Genomic DNA, 20,266 nt, shown 5'->3' on the forward strand with positions numbered 1-20,266 from the left:
AAAACACGGTTTATGTTAAACGCTGAATATAATCATAGTTTTTGAGCCAGCGATGAACTTCCATGGGTTTGCTCTGAGCAGGGCTTCTGGGCCTCCGCAGTACTGAGATGCTGGCCCAGGCAATTCTTTGTTGTGGGGCCATCCTGGGCATCCCAGGCCTCTACCCACCGGGTACTGGTAGCACCTCCTTCCCAGTGTGACACCCAAAAACACTCCCGAAATCGCCACATGTCCCTCGGGGAGGCACAGTCGCCCCCCTCTGGGAGCCACCGCCCTGGAGAACTGCTTCCACGTGCTGGGAGACATGCATAAGAATGCCGACTTCAGTCTGGGCCAGCCAGACGAATAAGCTCATTACGTGCAATCATGCACTAGCATATTACAGTCATGAAAAAATTATCCAGAGCACCACACCAGAAAGTGAAAGAATCTTAGAAACACGATCTTGAGTGAAAAACACAAATATCAAATCACATAAGACTTCACACAGTGCATCACAATGTATACAAAGCACAAAAGCCATCAAAAGTATTTTCAAGGATGCCTACCCAGTTAAGGGAGTCTTCATTGTTTTGTTTTGTTTTTTTATGTTTATTTATTTTTGAGAGAGAGAAAGACAGAACATGAGCAAGGGAGGGGCACAGAGAGAGGGAGACACAGAATCTGAAGCAGGCTCCAGGCTCCGAGCTGTCAGCACAGCTGGACGCGGGGTTCGAACCCACGAGCCCACAAACCGTGATATCATGACCTGAGCCAAAGTCAGAAGCTTAAATGACTGAGCCCCCCAGGCATCCCTAGAGCTTTCTTTTTTTTTTTTTTTTTTAAAGGCAAGGATGAACATACCAAGAAATGATAAAGAAAAAATCTCAGGATGTTTACTTTGGGGGAGAAGGATGGATGCTGTGACGCAAGTAGGACACTGGTATCCATAACGCTCTACGATTAACTTGCGTGGTGGGTCAGTGGACCAGACACAATACAAATTTTGCAAAGAAAAGAAAGGAAAACATAGCCTAGATACTCTATGATGGCATTTTTTTCCCTTTAATGAAAAGAGTTTGCAGAACACAGGAAGGATAGTTTAAATAATTTAAAAACCATGTTAAAGTAATTACAGGCAAACCTCATTTTATTGTGCTATGCTTTATTACACTTTGCAGATACTGCAGTTTTTACAAATTGAAGGTTTCTAGCGACCTGCACGGAGCGCATCTGTCTGCACCGTTTTCCCAACAGCATTTGCTCCCTTCATGTCTGTGTCACGTTTTGGTGACATTCATAATATTTCAAACTTTTTCATTATTATTATACTCATTATGGCGATCTGTGATCAGCAGCTACTACTCAGTGAAAATTCAAACAATGGTTAGCATTTTTTAGCACTATTTTTTACTTAAGGTACAAACATTGTTTTCTTTGACATAATGCTATATACAGCAGACTTCATAAACTACAGTGTAGCGTAGACAGAACTTTTCTATGCATTGGCCAGCCAAAAACATCCCTTTGACTCACTGTCTTGCAGTAATGCTTTACTGCAGGGGTCTGGAAGAGAACCTTCGGTATCTTGGAGGTAGACCTGTCCTTTCAGCCTCCCTAAATGCCATTTCCTGTTTCCTGTAGTCTAATCCCGTCAGTCCGAGAAAACCATCAAGATTTCCAAGTACCACCAACTCAGCTATCACTCCTGGTCTACCACATTTTCTTCTATTCTTGGGAGGACTTCATGTTCTTCTGAACTATGCTAACTACTCTGGCCTTAGGTTCCTTAGGACTCTGAGGGTCGCTCCCAGACTGTGATTCGCATTTTCTTACACTTGTTTATTTCAATGTGTCTGCCCCCACTGGGCCCTGCCTGGGAGGGCAGCGACCCCCTGCATCTTCTTCTTCATGTTTGCCTGGCACGTAGCAGCCTCTCAGCAAAGAACTCGTACATCAGAAAGCAGTGCTTGTAGGGGCGCCTGGGTGGCTCAGTCTGTTCACATCCAACTTCGGCTCAGGTCATGATCTCACGGTTCGTGGGTTCCAGCCCCACGGCCGGCTCAGTGCTGACAGCTTGGAGCCTGAAGCCTGCTTCAGATTCTGTGTGTGTGTGTCTCTCCCTCTGCCCCTCTCTCACCCACGCTCTGTCTCTCTCTTCCAAAAAGAAATAAACATTAAAAAATATAAAAAAAGAAAGCGGTCCTTATTAGTGACTGCTTTGAGAACTAGCTGAATCAGAATCTCCTAAACTGCCTATATAAATATACATATTTATATGTAATAAAATGATATATATATTTATTTAATATATATTATATATTTATATTGTTATATATATATATATTTTAAAGCATANACTCAATACCTACTGGATCAGAATCTCTGGGGTGGGCCCAAAAGTCTGTTTTGTTTGTTTTAAGATACTCAGATAATCCCTAAACATTCTGAAGTTTTATAAGATTTGCTGAAAATGTATGGCTTTCCTGAAGCTTTCTATGCTTCTATTTGAGATTAGATATCTATAGATATAACTGCGTTCAAGTGAAAAGAATAATGTGGTAAGTAGCTTCTCTTTTTAAAAATGGGAAGGGAGGGGAAAGTCTTGAGGATTTAGCTGAAGTCGATCCCAAACCTGCACAGATTTCATTGATCAATGCTTCACTGGAAAAAATGTTGATATTTGGAAATGTGTTATGTCCTCAGTCCAAAGCATTTTCTATGTGAGTAATTTAGCTCCTTCAACATATTTAAAATCATGATGTTTCTTTCGTTTTTCCTTCTGTCATATCTATTCTTTGTATACCATGTCAACTAGCCTCGGTAATGACCCAGCAGCCTTGACATGGCTGGCTTGTCCCTTCATAGAGGTCCCTGACTCTGCTTCCTCTCACACACAACAGATCCCTATGATTGCTGTACTGTGACCTTTGCATCCACAGTCCCTCAACATTGTTCCTTTCAATATTCGGGGCTTCCTTCCCTCAGCTCCAACGGGAGTCTCAAAACAATTTTCAGAAACAAGAGGCTGGACAGCTACAGGTTTCTGCTAACAGCTCCAGTCTGGTCCACAGCCCAGTTTCCAGTCTCACCTCTTGTTAGCTGTCCCGCGAATCCCCGACCTGGGTATGGTGGGGAGTTGGCAAAAAGTCAGGACGGTGCCAGTTTCCATCCACCATGAAAATAATGCCGAAGTCATACCCCTCGGCAGCAACACCATGTAGAGAAGGTGGCATGTTGTGTCTTTCTGTTCAATTTCTTATTTCTGCTTCTTTCTAACAATTTCCCCTATGTGATCCTCAACTCATTTTACCATCTGTCCATTTTCTATCTAAACACAGCTACCTTCTCTTTCCTCCTTCCTTTCTCTTTGGTTTGCATCCAGAATAAACACGCTTCTGTCTTGCAAAGGTCTTTTGAAGCTCTCCTCATTCCTTTCCAAGGGCTTTACTCAAAATCGTTTCATTGATGTAAAGGCATTCGTTCAATAAATGGTCATTAATTAAACATCCATACTATTAAGCACTATACTAATAAAGAGAGTAAGGATGAATAAAATGTAACACCAGACTTCAAAAAACTCAAAACCAAGCAGAAGGCAAAAACGTAGTATAGAAATAAATGTAATAAATGGTTTTGGTACTATGATAGAAGTTATATGCAATCGTATTCTAGCAGTGGGTTCTAGAGAAAACCATGAAAGTTTGAGTTGAATGACTCTTCCAGAGATAATGGTATTAATAAAGTAGAATTGACAGGGCCTAGTTAAGCAATGTGGGTAGAAGGCACGGAGAAAAAGGAGGAATCAAAAATGATTCTCAAGTTGCTGGTTTGCCGAAGAGTGTAGGGTTAACCCAGGAGAAACACGTGTGCAGGAAACATGGTAGATGCAATTTTGAACACTGCCTAGTAGGTGTGGCAATTTTATGTGTGGGTGTGCACACAGTAAAGCTTCTTGCCTTTCCTTCATAGCAACATAGCAGTGAGCTTTTTAAGTCACAGAATAAGCCTAATCTGACAAAATCTCACTTAACCATAATTTCTTAAAAGCAAATTATTTCTCATCTCAATTTTACATGACCCGTACATTCACCTTTTCTTTTACCTTCCTTTTATGCTGCTTTTAATAAATTTTCAAAACAAACTCCTTACCAAGAAAACAAATCTTACCTGGACCTGTCCCATCGTGACTAATCAGAACTTTCTTCAGTTTTCCAAGAGACACAGCCTCGATGGAAAAAATATCAACCTGTACAATAAAAATACATGGAATGGCCATCAGGAGATTTCCTTTCTCTAGGAAAACAATTGCATTATTAGTACTATATTAGCTCATTACTATAATGCTATATTATTATTACTACTACTACTATAAAAAATTACCACTTACTTTTTTATAGGCAAACTCCTACACTATACATTGTGAACCATATACAAGCAGGTAATATAATTTTTGCCCTCCTCAATAATACAGTCTAAACAAACCAGATAAAGATTTTTAAATACATCATAACATTTATATTTTATCCTCAGAACAACCCAGGAAGTACTACTCACTGTCTTATTTTACAGTTAAAGAGAAAGGACATACAGAGTTCAATTACTTGCCCAAGGTCAATGTCTAGTGAGGGACGAAGCCAGGAATCAGCCCCAGGCAGTCTGCCTCCACACTGTACTTTCTCCACCTCTAGTGTTTGTCTCCCAGTAGCTTTTGTTTCTAAATAAACTAGGCATCACAATATCTACATGTGAATTCACATACAAATAAAGTTTTAAAATAAACTATTAACTAGTTATAAAGCAGACACATTGAAAACCACAACACACTTGGGGCGCCTGGGTGGCCCAGTCAGTTAAGCGTCAGACTCGGTTTCAGCTCAGGTCATGATCTCATGGTTTGTGGGTTCAAGCCCCACATCAGGTACCGTGATGACAGCACGGAGCTTGTTTGGAATTCTCTCTCCCTCTCTCTTGACCCTCCCCCACTCACTCTCTGTCTCTCAAAAATAAATAAACTAAAAAAAAAAACAAAAACCACACACTCAGCACACATATTCATGCAAACAATAAAATATTAACAGCACCCCAAGACATCCCACCTGTCACAGTCATAATCTCCCCCAGTGGTAACCACTGTCCCGACTTTTAATTCATCCAGGATCATAAATAGAAGTATTTCAGAATGTTCTCCTTCTGCCTGGCTTGTTTCACCCAACCTTTGAGGAATACATCCATACCACTTTGTTTAACAGCAGTTTATTCCTTTTCATTACTGAATGTTATTCCATAGTATTTACCCATTCTACTACTTATGGATAATAATTGTTTCTGGGTGTGAAGTATTACAAATAACACCACTTAGAACATTCTTGTATACACCTTTGTGTGTATATACGTGTCCATTTCTGTTGGGGAACTGCTGGGTTATAGAGCATTTGTAGATCATCTACTTTCCCAGAATGCTTATAGCATCGCACACTGTGCCCACCCTGTGTAAGAGAGGTCAAGGTGCTCCACAGGCTACTCATGCTTGGTGTTATCATTCTTTTGAAGTTCGAGCCCTCTGATCATGTACCTTGACACTTCATTATGGTTTTCATTGTATTTTCCTGATGACTACCAAAGTTGGGTACATTTTTCATTTTATTGACTGTTTGGATATCCTCTTTTTAGAAAGGGCATATTCATGTGTCATGCTTCTGTTTTAAATTGGGCTCTTTGTTTCCTTGTTGGTCTGCTGGTGTTCCATATATAGTTTGGAAACAAGTCCTTTGCCAGGATATATTTTACAATATCTTGTTCCTGCTTGTTGACTTGCCTTTTTACACTCTTGATTGTGCCTTAAGGAAAAGAAGTCTTCATTAAAATGGTGTAAATTGATCTTTCTTCCTTTATGCTTAGTGCTTTCTCTGTTTTGTCTTTGAAATCTTAGTCTATATGCATACACTCATATTCATAGCAGTATTATTCACAATGCCGCTAGAGCTAAAGGGTGGAAGCAATCCAATTCATACTAATGAATGGATAAACAAATGAATGGATAAAAGAATGAATGTTGTATATACACACAATGGAATATTACTCAGCCTTAAAAAAGGGGAAATTCTGACATTGGCTACAATGAAGACATTGTGCTAAGTAAACTAAGCCAGTCACAAAACGAGGAATCCTCTGTGATTCCACTTAGAGGAAGTACATAAGGGAATCAAATTCATACAGACAGAAAGTAGAATGGTGGTTGTCGGGGGCTGGGTAGGCGGAAAGAGAGAGGAAAATGGGATTGATCACTTCATGGGTATAGTTTGGATCCTGCAAGAGGAAAACTGTTCTGGAACTGGGTGGTAGTGATAACAGCATGAACAAATGTACTCGTTGCTGCTTTAAAATTGTTTAAGTTCTGGTGGGGCACCTGGATGGCTGAGTCAGTTAAGTGACCAACTCTTAATTTCCATTCAGATCATGCATGATCTCATGGTTGTGAGATCAAGACTATCTGGAGCCTGCTTAAGATTCTCTTGCTCTCCCTCTGCCCCTCCCCAGCTCATTCGCATGCACTCTCCCCTCCTACCTCCCCCAAAATTGTTAAAGTGGTAAATTTCATATTATGCATATTTTACCACCATTAAAACCTTTTTTAAAAAAAAATCCTAGCCTATGCCCCAAGATCACAGAGAATTTTTCTCTTATATTATCTTCTAGAAACTTGATTGTTTTACTTTTCCCATTTGGACCTAAATTTGCATGAAATTGACTTTGGGGTTTAGTGGAAAATAGGGCTCATAAATTTCTGTTTTTTTTCTATGATGATATCCAATTTACTGCCTTGATGGTGCCCATCAAGACATGTGAATCTTCTTCTGGCTCAATTCTGTTCCTTTGTCCTATTTTTCTTGCCTTGTACCAATCACTGCTGTCTCAATAACTTTAACTTTACAATAAATCTCAATATCTGGTAGTGTGAGCCCCCCAGCTTTGTTCCACTCAAGATTAATCGTCTTCAAGATTATTTTGGGTGTCTTTGACTCTTTGCACTTCCACATACATTTTAGAATTAGATTGCAAGCTATGGGATTGTGACTGGTGTTGCATTGAAACTGTGGATCAATTAGGAAAAAAGTGAGAACATGATAAAATTGAAGCATTCAATCCAGGAACATAGTATAGCTCTATTAAGTTATGACTTTTTAAAACTTCTCAATATTATTTTGTCACGTTCTCAGCGGAGGTCTTGCCTTGGGCCCCTGGGGGTCTGCTGTGCGCTGGGGCTGCAGATGGAGTAAACAAGAGAGCAGGACTCTGCATGGTCCTGGGACTGTACCCCAACCTGCTAGAATGCTTTAGCCACCACTGCCATTAGAGCTGTCGGTGGGGGCCCTCAAGGTTCTGGTGCCTGCTGGCAACAGAGGTGACCTCTAGAATGTATACTTAAATTGGTTCCTCCTCTTTCCTTCTCTCCTCTCCATTCACTCCTTCTGTGCTTCCCAGGATCACCTCCCCCATTAACCACCCACAGGACCTGCCTCAGCCGCTGCTCTGGGAAAACTCACAGGAAGGTCTCACTTATCAAGTGGGAGTTTACGAAAGTCTATCTTTACGGCTACGTCCAGACAGAATCCTTTGAGACCTTCTAAATCTCCGCATGGCATCTGGGGCTCTCCGGGGCCCCTTTCCAATTGGTTTCTTGCTTCTTAGCTTCCACTTACAAATGGTAGAATGCTGTCCTGAATATCAGGGTTCTCCCCCGCACCTCCTTTCTCTCCAGGATTTTGTACCTTCATACCCTACCTGCCTCAGCCGCTGCCCAATGCCTTCAAAATCAATTTTATAAGGTATTTATCAAATGTTTCTAGCTGTCAGCAAGATAGTTACTTTGTTACAAACCAGACTGCCCTAGCTAGAAGCAGAATCTTGGTTGTTTTGGTTTTGGTTTGTGTTTTTTTTTTAATAGAAAAAACTAGGAGTTACTTAGGGTTGCCCTGTCCCTGGGTAAGCCTACCTCCATTCAGCTCCAGAGACAACCACGCACACTGAGAAGAGACTGCACCTCCCTTTACTTCCTAACTGGTAGCCAATGAGTCCCTCTGGAAATCTCTGTGTGTCTTTCAGTAAAAAAAAAAAAAAAAAAAAAAAAAAAAAGAGAGGGGGGGGTGGGANAAAAAAAAAAAAAAAAAAGTAGAGGAGGGGTGGTAGGGAAGAATCGATAAGGATCTTTCTATTACCTGTCCACGTCGAAACTTGACTTTGTTATTTTTGCATTGGTGAAGCCGCCGACTCCCTGAATCTCCTCTGGCACCAATGAGGTTGGATCAGTACGTTAGACTCTGTCTCCGCACCTGGCTTCCTGCCCGTATACTGTAGATCTCATAAACCACCACTGAAACGTCAGAATCTGCTGTTATCTTTCTCACGTTTTATTTTTCTCCTTGAATGCATTAGACACCCTGAAAAGCAACCGGAATGTTGTCTAATCTAGTTGACATGAGTTTCTCTGTGACGGTTGGACCCAGCTCTTCTTCTCCCATGGACATCTTTTCAAACACACTCTCAGCTACTGTTCTGAAATAATTATTGTTAGCAATTACGCACTTTCATTAACCACTATACTTTCGCAGATATTATGAAAAGTTGTATTTAAAAAAACAATGTCCTCTCTCTTAATTAGCTGAAAGTGGCAAGTTTCCCCCCGAAGTTAGGCTGTTCTAATCACAGCTGAACCACTCATGCTGCTACTTCATGGAGATCACTACTGACATAATGGAGATTGTTAACAGCGCTCTTGAGAGAGAAAGAAATTCAAAGATCTTAGAGAGATGCAAATTTAAATATAATTTTTTAAACGGGGGCCAATAAGGTACCAGCATATTATAATCCACTAACCTTGACCTTAGAATTAAGGCCATTTCTGAGACCCTGGCAGAAGTCACTAATTAGAAAAAGAGATTGCTCTTGCTGATAGGACTACTGTGAATAATATCTTGGACACAACAAATACGTTTTATTCCAAGTCCTAAAATGCTTGATAACTTGTACTCTGTGCAATTGAACAGTTGCATTTATAGAAATTCACATTAACATTTTCCAAAGAGCTCAGACATGAAAATCCAACAAGTAAGAAAACAAGGTAAGTGAGAAACATTGCCGGTTTCCATTGTGCCTGACCTTTAGAAAGACAAATGTGGTATATTGGGAAATGGTGTAAGCAGAGAAGATAAATCAGTCTCTTTGTGCAGTCTTACATATTCCAAAATACCCCAGAGTGAAACCCAGCTGAGCTTAAGCAGAAAATTAGAACATTTCTCATGAATTTAGGACAACCAAGGAAATCTTTTAAACTTCCTATAAAGAAGATCTGATCTTACAACCTGGATAACTGCCTGATCTGAATTACGCCAAACTAATGATAGAATTCTTCATGAAAACCCACGTGGACAAGCATGATCAGAAGTCTTTATAGGGAAGCCATGCTTCTGTTTACTGAGAGTGTTTTCAATATTTCAGATGAAAGGTGAACTTGTTGACAACTTTTAAAAAAACATGATATTCAAAATATTAAAACACATCTAAAGTAAAAAAATAATCAATTGTTAAAGGTCTTAAAGAGGACCTATCAAAAATTATTTAGGACAGAGATCATTTACTTAGAGCACAAAGAATAACACTCAGCCCTCCCTCAACAGTGCACATACTGTACAACCAATGTATCCCTTGCCCCATGATAAAATCATGCACCTGGCCTGCTACCTGCACACGCCTGAAATATTTCTTAACACTATGTTCCCAGGAACTGCTATAAACTAAGTTTAATACATATGCATCCCCCCAAAAATTGCTTGTCATCTAAAATTCAAAGACAGTTAAATGTACCACATATTTAGAACAAAATGGATGTCACAGTTGAGCACTAAATTTTATTCTCAACTACATCAAAGAGTTATGTAGTTGGAATTAGAAATTTAAAGAGAAAAGGGGCACCTGGGTGACTCAGTCAGTTAAGTGTCTGACTTCAGCTCAGGTCATGATCTCGGGGTCTGTGGGTTCAAGATCCATGTTGGGCTCTGTGTTGACAGCTCAGAGCCTGGAAGCCTGCTTTGGATTCTGTTTCTCCCTCTCTCTCTCTTTCTCTGCCCCTCCCTCCCTCATGCTCTGTCTCTCACTTTCTCTCTCTCTCTCTCAAAAGTAAATATTAAAAAAATTTTAAAAAAAGAAAAGGAAAGAAACCATATAATCCCACCCAGAAAAAAAAAAAAGATATTTTGCTGAAATCTTTGACATTGACTCTACTTTAATTGTACAGTATTACATAATTCACTAAATATTTGCTGTAGTTCTGCAGCAAAGGCATGTAGATTTCTTTTAATACTAAATTCACAACAATAGATTTGAACTCCAAACTTTTTCATGATCTTTAAGACAATACAAAATTCTTCCATTAACTTCATGCAAAGGGAGACTTTAAGGAATGCTTAGTAAACATGTTGCTTAGATACACCTTAAACTATTGTGTGTTTTAAACAATTCTTAGCAAGTGAAAATCTCAGAGACTCCTTTGTTCAGTCTCTATCCTTGGACATGAAATTCAGGTCTCAGTGTTGTTGATTTAAAGGCAGGGACCTACGTTCTAGCTAAAAGACATGCACTGTTGTAAAATGTAGAAGGCTAACAAATTATCTCTATTCTAAGAGATGGACACCCCACACATCACCACAGGGAGGTGACATCCTGAGGGAGTGCAACAGTACATTGAAGATGTGAGTTAGAAGAAAATTTATAATTAACATCAAATACTTGAAAAATATATGGCTGGGTTTCTAGATATGGATATTACACAGAATGGAAGAGATCATTTTACTTGAACATGTTCAAGGACAAGTATTACTAATCATTCTGGCTGCAATTAACCATTCTTAAAGCACCAGATTTTAAGTAATTATTAATATACCTATCACCATGATTTAGCTAAAATACCAAAAGATTTAACTTGTTGGTTTAATTTATCCATAAATATTGGATATTTCTGCCCCCAATTTTCTTAATGTCCTTTTTAGTATAGTTGATGCTCAATTTTTCTTTCTGACAATTAGGAGCTTCAGTTGCTTGTGAGGCTCTGACAAAGTCTGCCCTAAGCACCGAAGAGCATGCTTGTCTGTCTGTCTGCCACAGCTTTCATCAAAGTCATTTCATAGCTAATTATACATTGTCACCATTTTGAGGGGAGGGAGGCTTATGTTTCTCACTTGTGTCCTCAATGTCATCACTTTCTTTCTTTTTAATTTTTTTAATGTTTATTAATTTTTCAGAGAAAGAGGCAGAGTGTGAGCTGGGGAGGGGCACGGAGAGGGGGAGACACAGAATTGATGCAGGCTCCTGGCTCTGAGCTGTCAGCACAGAGCCCAACCACAGGGCTTGAACCCACCAACCGTACAATCATGACCTGAGCCGAAGTCGGATGCCCAACCGACTGAGCCACCGAGGTACCCCACAATGTCGTCACTTTCAACCCTCTCCTCCTTATATTTACTTATACTTATTGTCATTTCAAAATTTTCCCATCTTTCAAGGAATATGTGGCACACGCACCACTGCCAAACCTCAGCAATTTTCAGGCTTATACACCTGTGACACACCTAAGATTTAACATCATCTCATTAGTGACACAAAAATCTCTCAGATATTCACCTGTAGGCTGAGATTTGTCACCTCAAACATCATTTTGGACCAGAATCTGTGCAAGCATTTGTTAATGATGATTTATCAGCCTCCACTCTAAGCATTAACATCTCCATTAACAGTATCCTTAAGATTGTCTTTCAAGAAATCTTGGGACGTCCGGGTGGCCCAGTCAGTTAAGCACCCAATTCTTTTTTTTTTTTTTTAACAAATAGTTTGTTGTCAAGTTGGTTTCCATATAACACCCAGTGCTCATCCCCACAAGTGCCCTCCTCCAGCCCATCTCCCCCCTCCCCCCCCCACACCCATCAGTCCTCAGTTTGTTCTCAGCATTCAAGAGTCTCTCATGGTTTGCCTCTCTCCCTCTCCCCCACTATTTCCCCCCTTCTTCTCCCCCATGGTCCTCCGTTAAGTTCCTCCTAATCCTCCTACACGTGCAAACATATGGTATCTGTCCTTCTCTGCCTGACTTATTTCGCTCAGCATAACACCCTCAAGGTCCATCCATGTTGCTACACATGGCCAGATTTCATTCTTTCTCATTGCCATGTAGTATTCCATCGTATAGATAAACCACATCTTCTTGATCCATTCGTCCATTGATGGACACTTAGGCTCTTTCCATGTTTTGGCTATTGTTGAGAGTGCTGCTATGAACATTGATGTACATGAAGCACCCAGTTCTTGATCTCACCTCAGGTCATGATCTCATGGTTCATGAGGCTGAGCCCCGCATTGGGCTCTGTAGTGACAGCATAGAGCCTGCTTGGGATTCTCTCTCTCAACCTCTATCTCTGCTTCTTCTCCCCCTTGTGCTTGCTCTCTCTTGAAAACAAATAAACAAACATTAAAAGAAAAGAAAGAAATCTTGGATTCCTTAGCCTCTGTTCACTGCAGCAAGCATAGAGTTACTATATATATATATTTTATATATATATAATATTATATATATTTGTTATATATAATATTATATATGTTTGTTATATATATAATATTATATATATTTGTTCTTCACGGGATATAATTTCTTTTTTTAATAATTCATGTTTATTTATTTTTGAGAGCAAGCACAAGCCAGGGGGCGGGGGATGGGCAGAGAGCAAAGGAGAGAGAGAATACCAAGCAGGCCCCACACTGTCAGCAGAGAGACCAGAGGGGGCTTTATCTCACAAACCATGAGATCATGACCTAAGCCGAAATCAAGAGTCAGACGCTTAACTCAGTGAGCCACCCAGGCACCCCTAGTCTTCAGCCACAAGGATATACTAAAAATGTCACATGGCTGGAGGGGCTGAAACAAATCCCTCAAATGTGATTTTTCACAGGACGTTTAGGAGACGGAAAGTCACAGTAGGAGGCGTGTTCCTTCAGCAGAAGTTAGGAGGGAGGAGGTGACACCTAAAGACAAAGTAAAATAAGATGCTCAGGGATGGCCACACTGAGAGTCCTCATCACATCTGAGCGTGACATCCAGGAACTAAGGTATCCACACGAAGTAGGGATGGGTTCAGAATGAGAATTCTGAATAGACGAAGTTCTGACCAAAATAAACCAAGCTTTATATTGGAAGTGACTAAGCTTATTTTGAGTTAAAACAATTAAGATTTCAATCATCCGTGGCCATAGGGGCTTGGGTTATTTTTAAGTCAGGTTTGTGGAGATAGCATTTCCATGTAGCAAAATTCATTCTTTTAAGGTATATAGTTTGAGGAGTTTTGAGAAATATTTGGAAGTCCTGTAACTACCACCACCATCAAGATAGTGGATATTTTTACCACTCCAAAAGGAAAGCTATGATTTTAGTCAGTTATGGGGCATGACAAAAGTTGTATTTTTGCACTCCTCAAGGTTTTGATTGTGAAGGTTCAAATCCATGACATGATGATAAAAACAATGCAGAGGGAATAACCTAGACACTCTCTAGAAAGATCATCTCAAACACATAGCTGGGCCTGATTTTTTGAATGAACATGTAAAGGAATTGGATCCAATTAACTGTTCATAAAATATATGTAGTACAGTTCTGTAATTTGCATCTTGATTCCATTTGAAGGATTGCCTCTTAATCTTTTATCATGCCAAGAACTTTTTCATTCCTTTGGTGGCCCATTTCTTGATTACCCAAGGTATCAGGTAAAATGGTGATGAGGAAGCCTTCTCACAAAGCTACTGGAATGGAGTGTTTTAAATATTTAGGCATCAGAAGTTTATTTGCAAAACTGAGGGTCCTTTGCCATCAGACTTAACACTGTGTCTATACATTCAAAGGGTCATGGAGGCCCAGTGTATGGTTCAGGAAGAAAGGACCACCACTAAGCCAGTCAAGACTGAACTAAAGAAGTAACGCTGACCAAATAAAGTCAGCCCCAGAAGTAAATATGGAAAGAAGCAGGCTCCTGCCTTATCCCACAATCTGCCATTCATCAGTATTAGAACGTCATAATAAAACAGTTGCACCAGGACATTGTCCTCTAGATTAAAGCAGCTTTTGCCAGAGGAATGCCCTAAAGGGAAACAACTTTCTCAATTCAGGATGATTTTAAATAAATCATGAATGACTATTTGGTGATTCTTCTATGAAAGCCACCTGAAATAACCAATGCGATATCAAGCAATGGCTGTGTTCACAGGTTTGTCTGTAATCCAAAGCCATGGCCTGCCCTCTCACTGAACACACCCCTGCCCCCAAGAATGCACTTACCTGTGGACTGGGCATCTCGGTCTCCTCAATCTCACATGTTGTGAGTGCAGGACTCCTGTCTTTTTTCAGTTCTGAACCCCTAGCTCCTAGTACATGTGAATATTTACTGAATAGTACTGAATACATGAATGCCTATTCATCCATCCATCCATCCATCCATCCATCCAAAAGTGCTGTGTACTGATCTCCACTGGTTGGCCAAAGAACTGCTCCAGTAAGAACCATATAGAATGGGCTGTGGTTGCTCCACACTCAGAACTGTGCCTTAAACCAAGACCACCTTCCCAGCCACTGGGCTTTTTTTCCTAGATCAGTATGTGTAGGAGTGGATGAGAGAAGTTGGCCTTCCAGACTCTGATCCTAGAATGTCCAGGGAGGACCAGCAGTCCCAGGAAGAGACTGAAGAAGGGAAGGGGGACAGGGAACTGGCATGGTCAAGCCCTCCCTGCCGAACTTGTGTGAACAACACCTCCTAGTTGAGCTCATTTGAAATGCTGCCTCATCTTCCTTGTGCAGTATGGCCTGGTGATGTTATTCTCTTTTGATACAAATCATCCAGGAGTTCTCACTATCCTGCCAAAAAAATTCCAGGTCCATAAAAATATCATTCTTCTAGCTGTATCCCTAATGTTCTAGACTTCCATTCTCCTCTCAGGGTACATTGTTCAAATTTTCATTGGGTGGTGACTTTTGGGACCTACTCAAGAGAGACATGTCTCTGTGCAAATGTGTGTAGATGGACACAGACACACACAGATTCATGCCTTGTGTTGGGCATAACATACTTCAGTAAAATGCATGGGACCTTACATCTTAAGTAGGTTCCTAACTGGAAGATGGTATGCCCAGGCCCTTCCAAATATTTAGCTCTCCAATCTAGAGATGGTGGTGCCAAATAGTCTCTGGGCCAAGTGGTGTCCCAACTGTCTCCAGCTAGCAAGTGAGCCTGGGGCCATGATCTCTCAGTGCCCTTTTCTCCATCCTGGGAGACAAACTCTCAAAACATCTCAGGTCTACCAACCTGAGTCATAAACAAATAATCACAGAGTCTACGGAAAAAACTTAGAAGACCATGAACTTTGATTTGTGCCCCCATCCCTGTCAAAGGGCACACAATATTTTTAGTGAATGTAAGTTGTCTTTCTGCTGAAGACTTTCCTAATCAGAAAAATGAAATGTAATTATCTATGTTTGGGGGAACTTCATGGTGCCATGTTGTTAGTCATTATGCTCAAATGTTCCTAGGTAATAGTGAATGGCTTTGGCCTTCCACGGTCTTTTGCAGTCGGCCCCGTGGGAGGCAGCTCATCTCTGCACGAGACACCTGCAATGCCGAGAACTGAAGGCTGCCTGCACCACCTCCGGGGTATGAGCATTCGCTCCGGTACCTGTAGAGATCTTCAGGCAGCACAGCTGAACTTCCCTAAGACAAACCCCTCAGCTGAAGCTTTAATTTGATTTAATTAATGGACTGTTTCAGTGCTTTCTCTCAGGTCACCAAGAATTAAGCTTTCTCAGCACTCATCACAGTGTGATCATGTTGATACAAACTGCCCAAAGAAATCCGATCTCAGAAACAGATGGTAAATGAGATTCAGTGTTAAACATGTGCAGACACTTCAGTCTGCGCTGAAGGTTTGTGGACCAAGACCACGTACTTTGGTGGTTTTAGGACTGAATCTTCATGCACCTCTTGGTTGAAAATACTGATCTTATTGCTGAAAAAGAAATACCTCTGAGCTGTAGAGAGACATGCCCAGGTGGGAAAGAAGTAGGATTCCTTCGTATTTTATAGAAGATCTCCAGGAAGGCCTCACTGAGATGGTCCCTTGGGCCAGAAACCTGACCAAAGGTGTAGGAGCTGGCCATGTAGAGGTCTGGGGAAGGTACAGACTAACAGGGAAGAAGATCAGAGGCATAAGAGCTCAGGGGACAGCTTGCCTGGCACTATCAAGGAACACTGATGCTGGCATTGGGGAGAGGGTAAGCAGGCTTGGTAGGAATTGTGGCAACCTTGGCTTTTACTCTTAGTAAGCAGGGAAACCTGGGAGTGTCATAAGCTAAAGAGTGACAATAATCTGATTGATATTTTAAGAGGGCCACTCTGGCTCTGGGGTTGAGAATAATCGCCTGTCCTAATCCCAAATTGTTATTTGTGTTTGACTTCCTATCATGGTACCAGCTGAATGGTATGAAGAAAGCAGAAGGGAAAGACAAGTTGAAGGGAGAGGACAAAGAGATGAATTTAGTGTGTGTTGAGCACCTATTTGGTGACAAATTGTATTGAATTTGGTGACAAATACCATATTCCTACCCTCCCGATGGAAACCCCCTGGGTGGTCACATGTCTACTTTGGCTGGAATGGTCCCCGTTGATGCTGACTGTTCTTGTGCTTTCTTAGAGCCTTTCTTTCTCAGAAATGTCCTGGGGTGGATAGTGAATAGATGGCGATCACTCTAATACTATTCGTTCCATTTCACAAACTAAGTGAGGCTGAGAAAACATGTGTAACTTGCCCCAGTTCACAAAGCCCGTAATTGAGACTGAGGTTTGGAAGCCAGACTTTGCTTCTCTGAGCATCACACGTCTCATCAGTGAGAGGGTCTGTCTGCCTCTGAAGCCCACGTTTTTCCCCTCGAGCACAGGTATGGTGGCAAACCTAAAGCATAAAAGAAAGCTTGTTTGTTTTTCCAAACTGAGCTCAGCTGTTATCATCCAAAACTTGCTGCAGGTTGTCAGGAAGTATTCAGAAAGACACGGACTTTCTCACTGCTGGAAGTCTGATAAATACAAATATTTTAAAGGAGACACATTTCTTTTATGATGGAGCTTCCATACATTCTCAGGTAGTTATTTCTTGATTGGAAGTAAACCACTAGGCACGCATCCTGCTGGCTTACCAAAACTTAGCGTCACACCTTTCTTCAGCCACAGCTGTGGCCCCAAATCTCCCCTCCCATTATCATGGGTCCCTCCTGAAGAAAACCTGGAGCCAGACCCTGTGAACAGGCTGTGAGCTGAGTTGGCATTCTTTTCAGCCCGGGGCATGCCGACCAGGCTGTCAATGACCAAGGACAACCAAGCAATGGCAATAAGAAGCTCTTGGTGCCCTTTCCCTACAAACATGGCGGATGGTGAGCAAATCAGAGGAAGGTGTGGAAGTCGTGCACGTGAACCGGCCCAGCCTGGCAGCGCTGGTCTCCATGAGGAGACTGCTCCGATCCCACCAGCCAGCCAGCTCGGTCCCCAAAGAATGATGATTTATAGACTAATAGTCTCACAAAAACCCTTTTCTTTTGAAAACATTCCAGCGATCTTTTGAAAAGAAGAGGCAAAGTCACAAAATTAATTGGCTCAGCGTGTAAGTGCCAACTGCAAAGAAGAGCATTCTTTCTGTGCTACTAAATTAAAAAAATATATAACCCTCAAGTGTCCCTAGGACTCTATCCAGCCTGACAATCCTGAGTATTAATAGCTTCATTTTAAAAAGAAGTTCCTCTGTGATCATTCTTTGTGCTCTTCCCTGGGCCAGCTTCGGAATATTCTGACAGATGAACAGACAATCCCAAAATATTGAAGGTCAACCCCTCTGTAGACCTCCTTTCAAACCCAAACCAGAGAAGGATCCAGTCAGTGGTTTGGTTCTGCTGTGGCTTCCCTTGATGTCCCAAGAATAGTAAATGAACCTCTTGGCACCAAGACTGACTCTCCAAAAGCACTATTTAGTCTGCCTGGGCTGCGGCTTGCTCACCCGTAGGTTTTGATCTCCAGTTAAACCTGAACATTAAGGTGTCATTGTTTTTTCACTTTCTTATTTTAATGATTTTCCCCTAAATGAGCAAATAATCAACCTGGGAAAGGGGCAGATAGATGGATTTGTCAGAACTGGAGAAACATGACTGGATTGGATCGGCTCTAGGTATTGTGTATCACGTTATACTATTTTGTCAGAGAAAATGTTATAGACACGGTTGGTGTGCTTCAGCTGAGAAATTAGCCCTTTAAACGGGAAATGCTAATGGATGAAGTTTCATTAGGTAGTTTGGGAAAAAGATGAACAGAATGATGCAGGGGAGACATGCTGAGTCTTTATTGCCGCTAAAGTTAAATGAACCCCAAATCGACAGTTCATTTAAAGCACAATGGAGTTTCTTCTGTATCTTGGATTTTTTAAAAAACTCCTACAACTGCTTTCTACTTGTTTTTTTTTTTTTTTACAAGTAGCAAACTGTGCATATGTCAAATAGGAAGCACTTGGAAGAAGTACAAAATAGGTGTCTAATCGAGTTTAAATAAAGTTCACTTTTTAAAAAAAAATGCAGCTCTTTAAGACACTATAGATTGAGAAATAGCTAATATAGCAGGCCAAAAAGATTCCTTCCGTTTCTTATTGGTGCCATGATTTCAAAATCCTTCTATACATCATTTTCAAAAAGCAGAATGGATTCTTGACAGCTGTTAGCAACAGGGTGAAGAGTACGGCGGGGGCGGGGGTCGTCGGATTCTAAATTTTTTGTTCCCCAACTACAAGATATCAGCTCTAATTTTTCCTCATATATACTCTGTATTTCTAACAGTCCTACATCAGTTAGAAATGACTCATGTTATAGAACACGGTGAGTCTTTTTTTTTTTTATATTTCTTATTCAATTTATTTAAACTAACAAAAGAAGTTTCCCATTTCTCCCATCCCCTATCCCCACCTCTTGCAACCACCAATATTTTCTCTGTATCTATGAGCTTGGGTTTTTTGGTTTGTTGTTTTGTTTTTAGATTTACATATAAAAGAGATCTGCCTTTCTCTGTCTGACTTAGTCACTTGCCAAAATGCCCTTGAAGTTCATCCATGTTACAAATCAAGATTTTATGTTTTTTAATGGGTGAATAAAATTTCATTATATATGTATAAATACATATATAATACATAAAATACCAACACTATATATATTATACCAAGTAATTATGTCAGTATATAAATGTAATTATATACACCAAAATTATATATATTATACCATGGTATGATGTACACTGACTGGTACATATAATTATATACCATATATATTGTATAATATATACAATTTTTGTATATATATTTTCATAATTATAATATAAAAATTATTTGGTATAATATCAGTNTACATATATCTGTGTGTGTGTGTTTTCATCAAAGTTTCTTTATCCATTCAGCCATTGATGGTTACTTAGGTTCTTTCCATATGTTGGCTATTATAAATAATGCTGCAATAAACTTAAGAGGTCCTCATATTTTTTCAAAATAGCGTTTTCATTTTCTTTGGATAAATATCCAGAAGTGAAATGGCTGGATCATAAGATAGTTCTATTTTTAATTCTTTGAGGAAACTCCATCCTGTTTTCCACAGACCCTATACCAATTTACACCATCAACAGTGCACAAGGGCTCCCTTTTCTCCACATTCCCACCAACACTTGTTATGTCTTGTCTTTTTGACAATAGCTATTCAACAGATGTGAGGTGATCTTATTAGTTTTTGTTTGAATTTCCCTGATGATTATGATTTGAGATATTTTCAGGTATTTATTGGTTATCCGAATGTTCCTTTATTTACTTAGTTTTGAGTATAGTTGACAGAAAATGTTACCTTAGCTTCAGATGTACAGTGGGTAGTGACTTGACAAGTTTATACATTATGGTATGTTCACAAGCGTAGCTACTCTCTGTCCAATACATCACTTCTTTGGAAAAGTACCTATTTAGATTTGCCCATTTTTTAAATTGGATTATTTGGTTTTTCTTATTAAATTATATGAGTTCTTTATCTATTTTAGATTGTTAGCCCTTCAACAAATATATGGCTTACAATATTTCCTCCTATTCAGGAAGCTGCTTTTTCATTTTGTTGCTGGTTTTCTTTGCTGTTAAGAAGCTTTGTAGTTTG

General features: G+C 40.3%; 1 protein-coding gene across 1 annotated transcript in view; it reads right to left on the reverse strand.

Annotated features, from left to right (window-relative positions):
* LOC144226736 (lipoxygenase homology domain-containing protein 1-like) overlaps positions 1 to 20,266 on the reverse strand; it is a gene marked incomplete at its 5' end in the record, with an annotated part of 224,823 nt that overhangs the window by 14,480 nt on the left and 190,077 nt on the right. Inside the window, 4 exon segments of the mRNA XM_077758257.1 lie at positions 4,150 to 4,228; positions 8,199 to 8,282; positions 8,284 to 8,333; positions 8,336 to 8,353. Coding sequence (XP_077614383.1) covers positions 4,150 to 4,228; positions 8,199 to 8,282; positions 8,284 to 8,333; positions 8,336 to 8,353 — 231 coding nt within the window.

This window comes from Crocuta crocuta, unplaced genomic scaffold, assembly GCF_008692635.1.
Source record: "Crocuta crocuta isolate KB4526 unplaced genomic scaffold, BGI_CrCroc_1.0 scaffold338, whole genome shotgun sequence".
NCBI classification, from domain to species: Eukaryota; Metazoa; Chordata; class Mammalia; order Carnivora; family Hyaenidae; genus Crocuta; species Crocuta crocuta.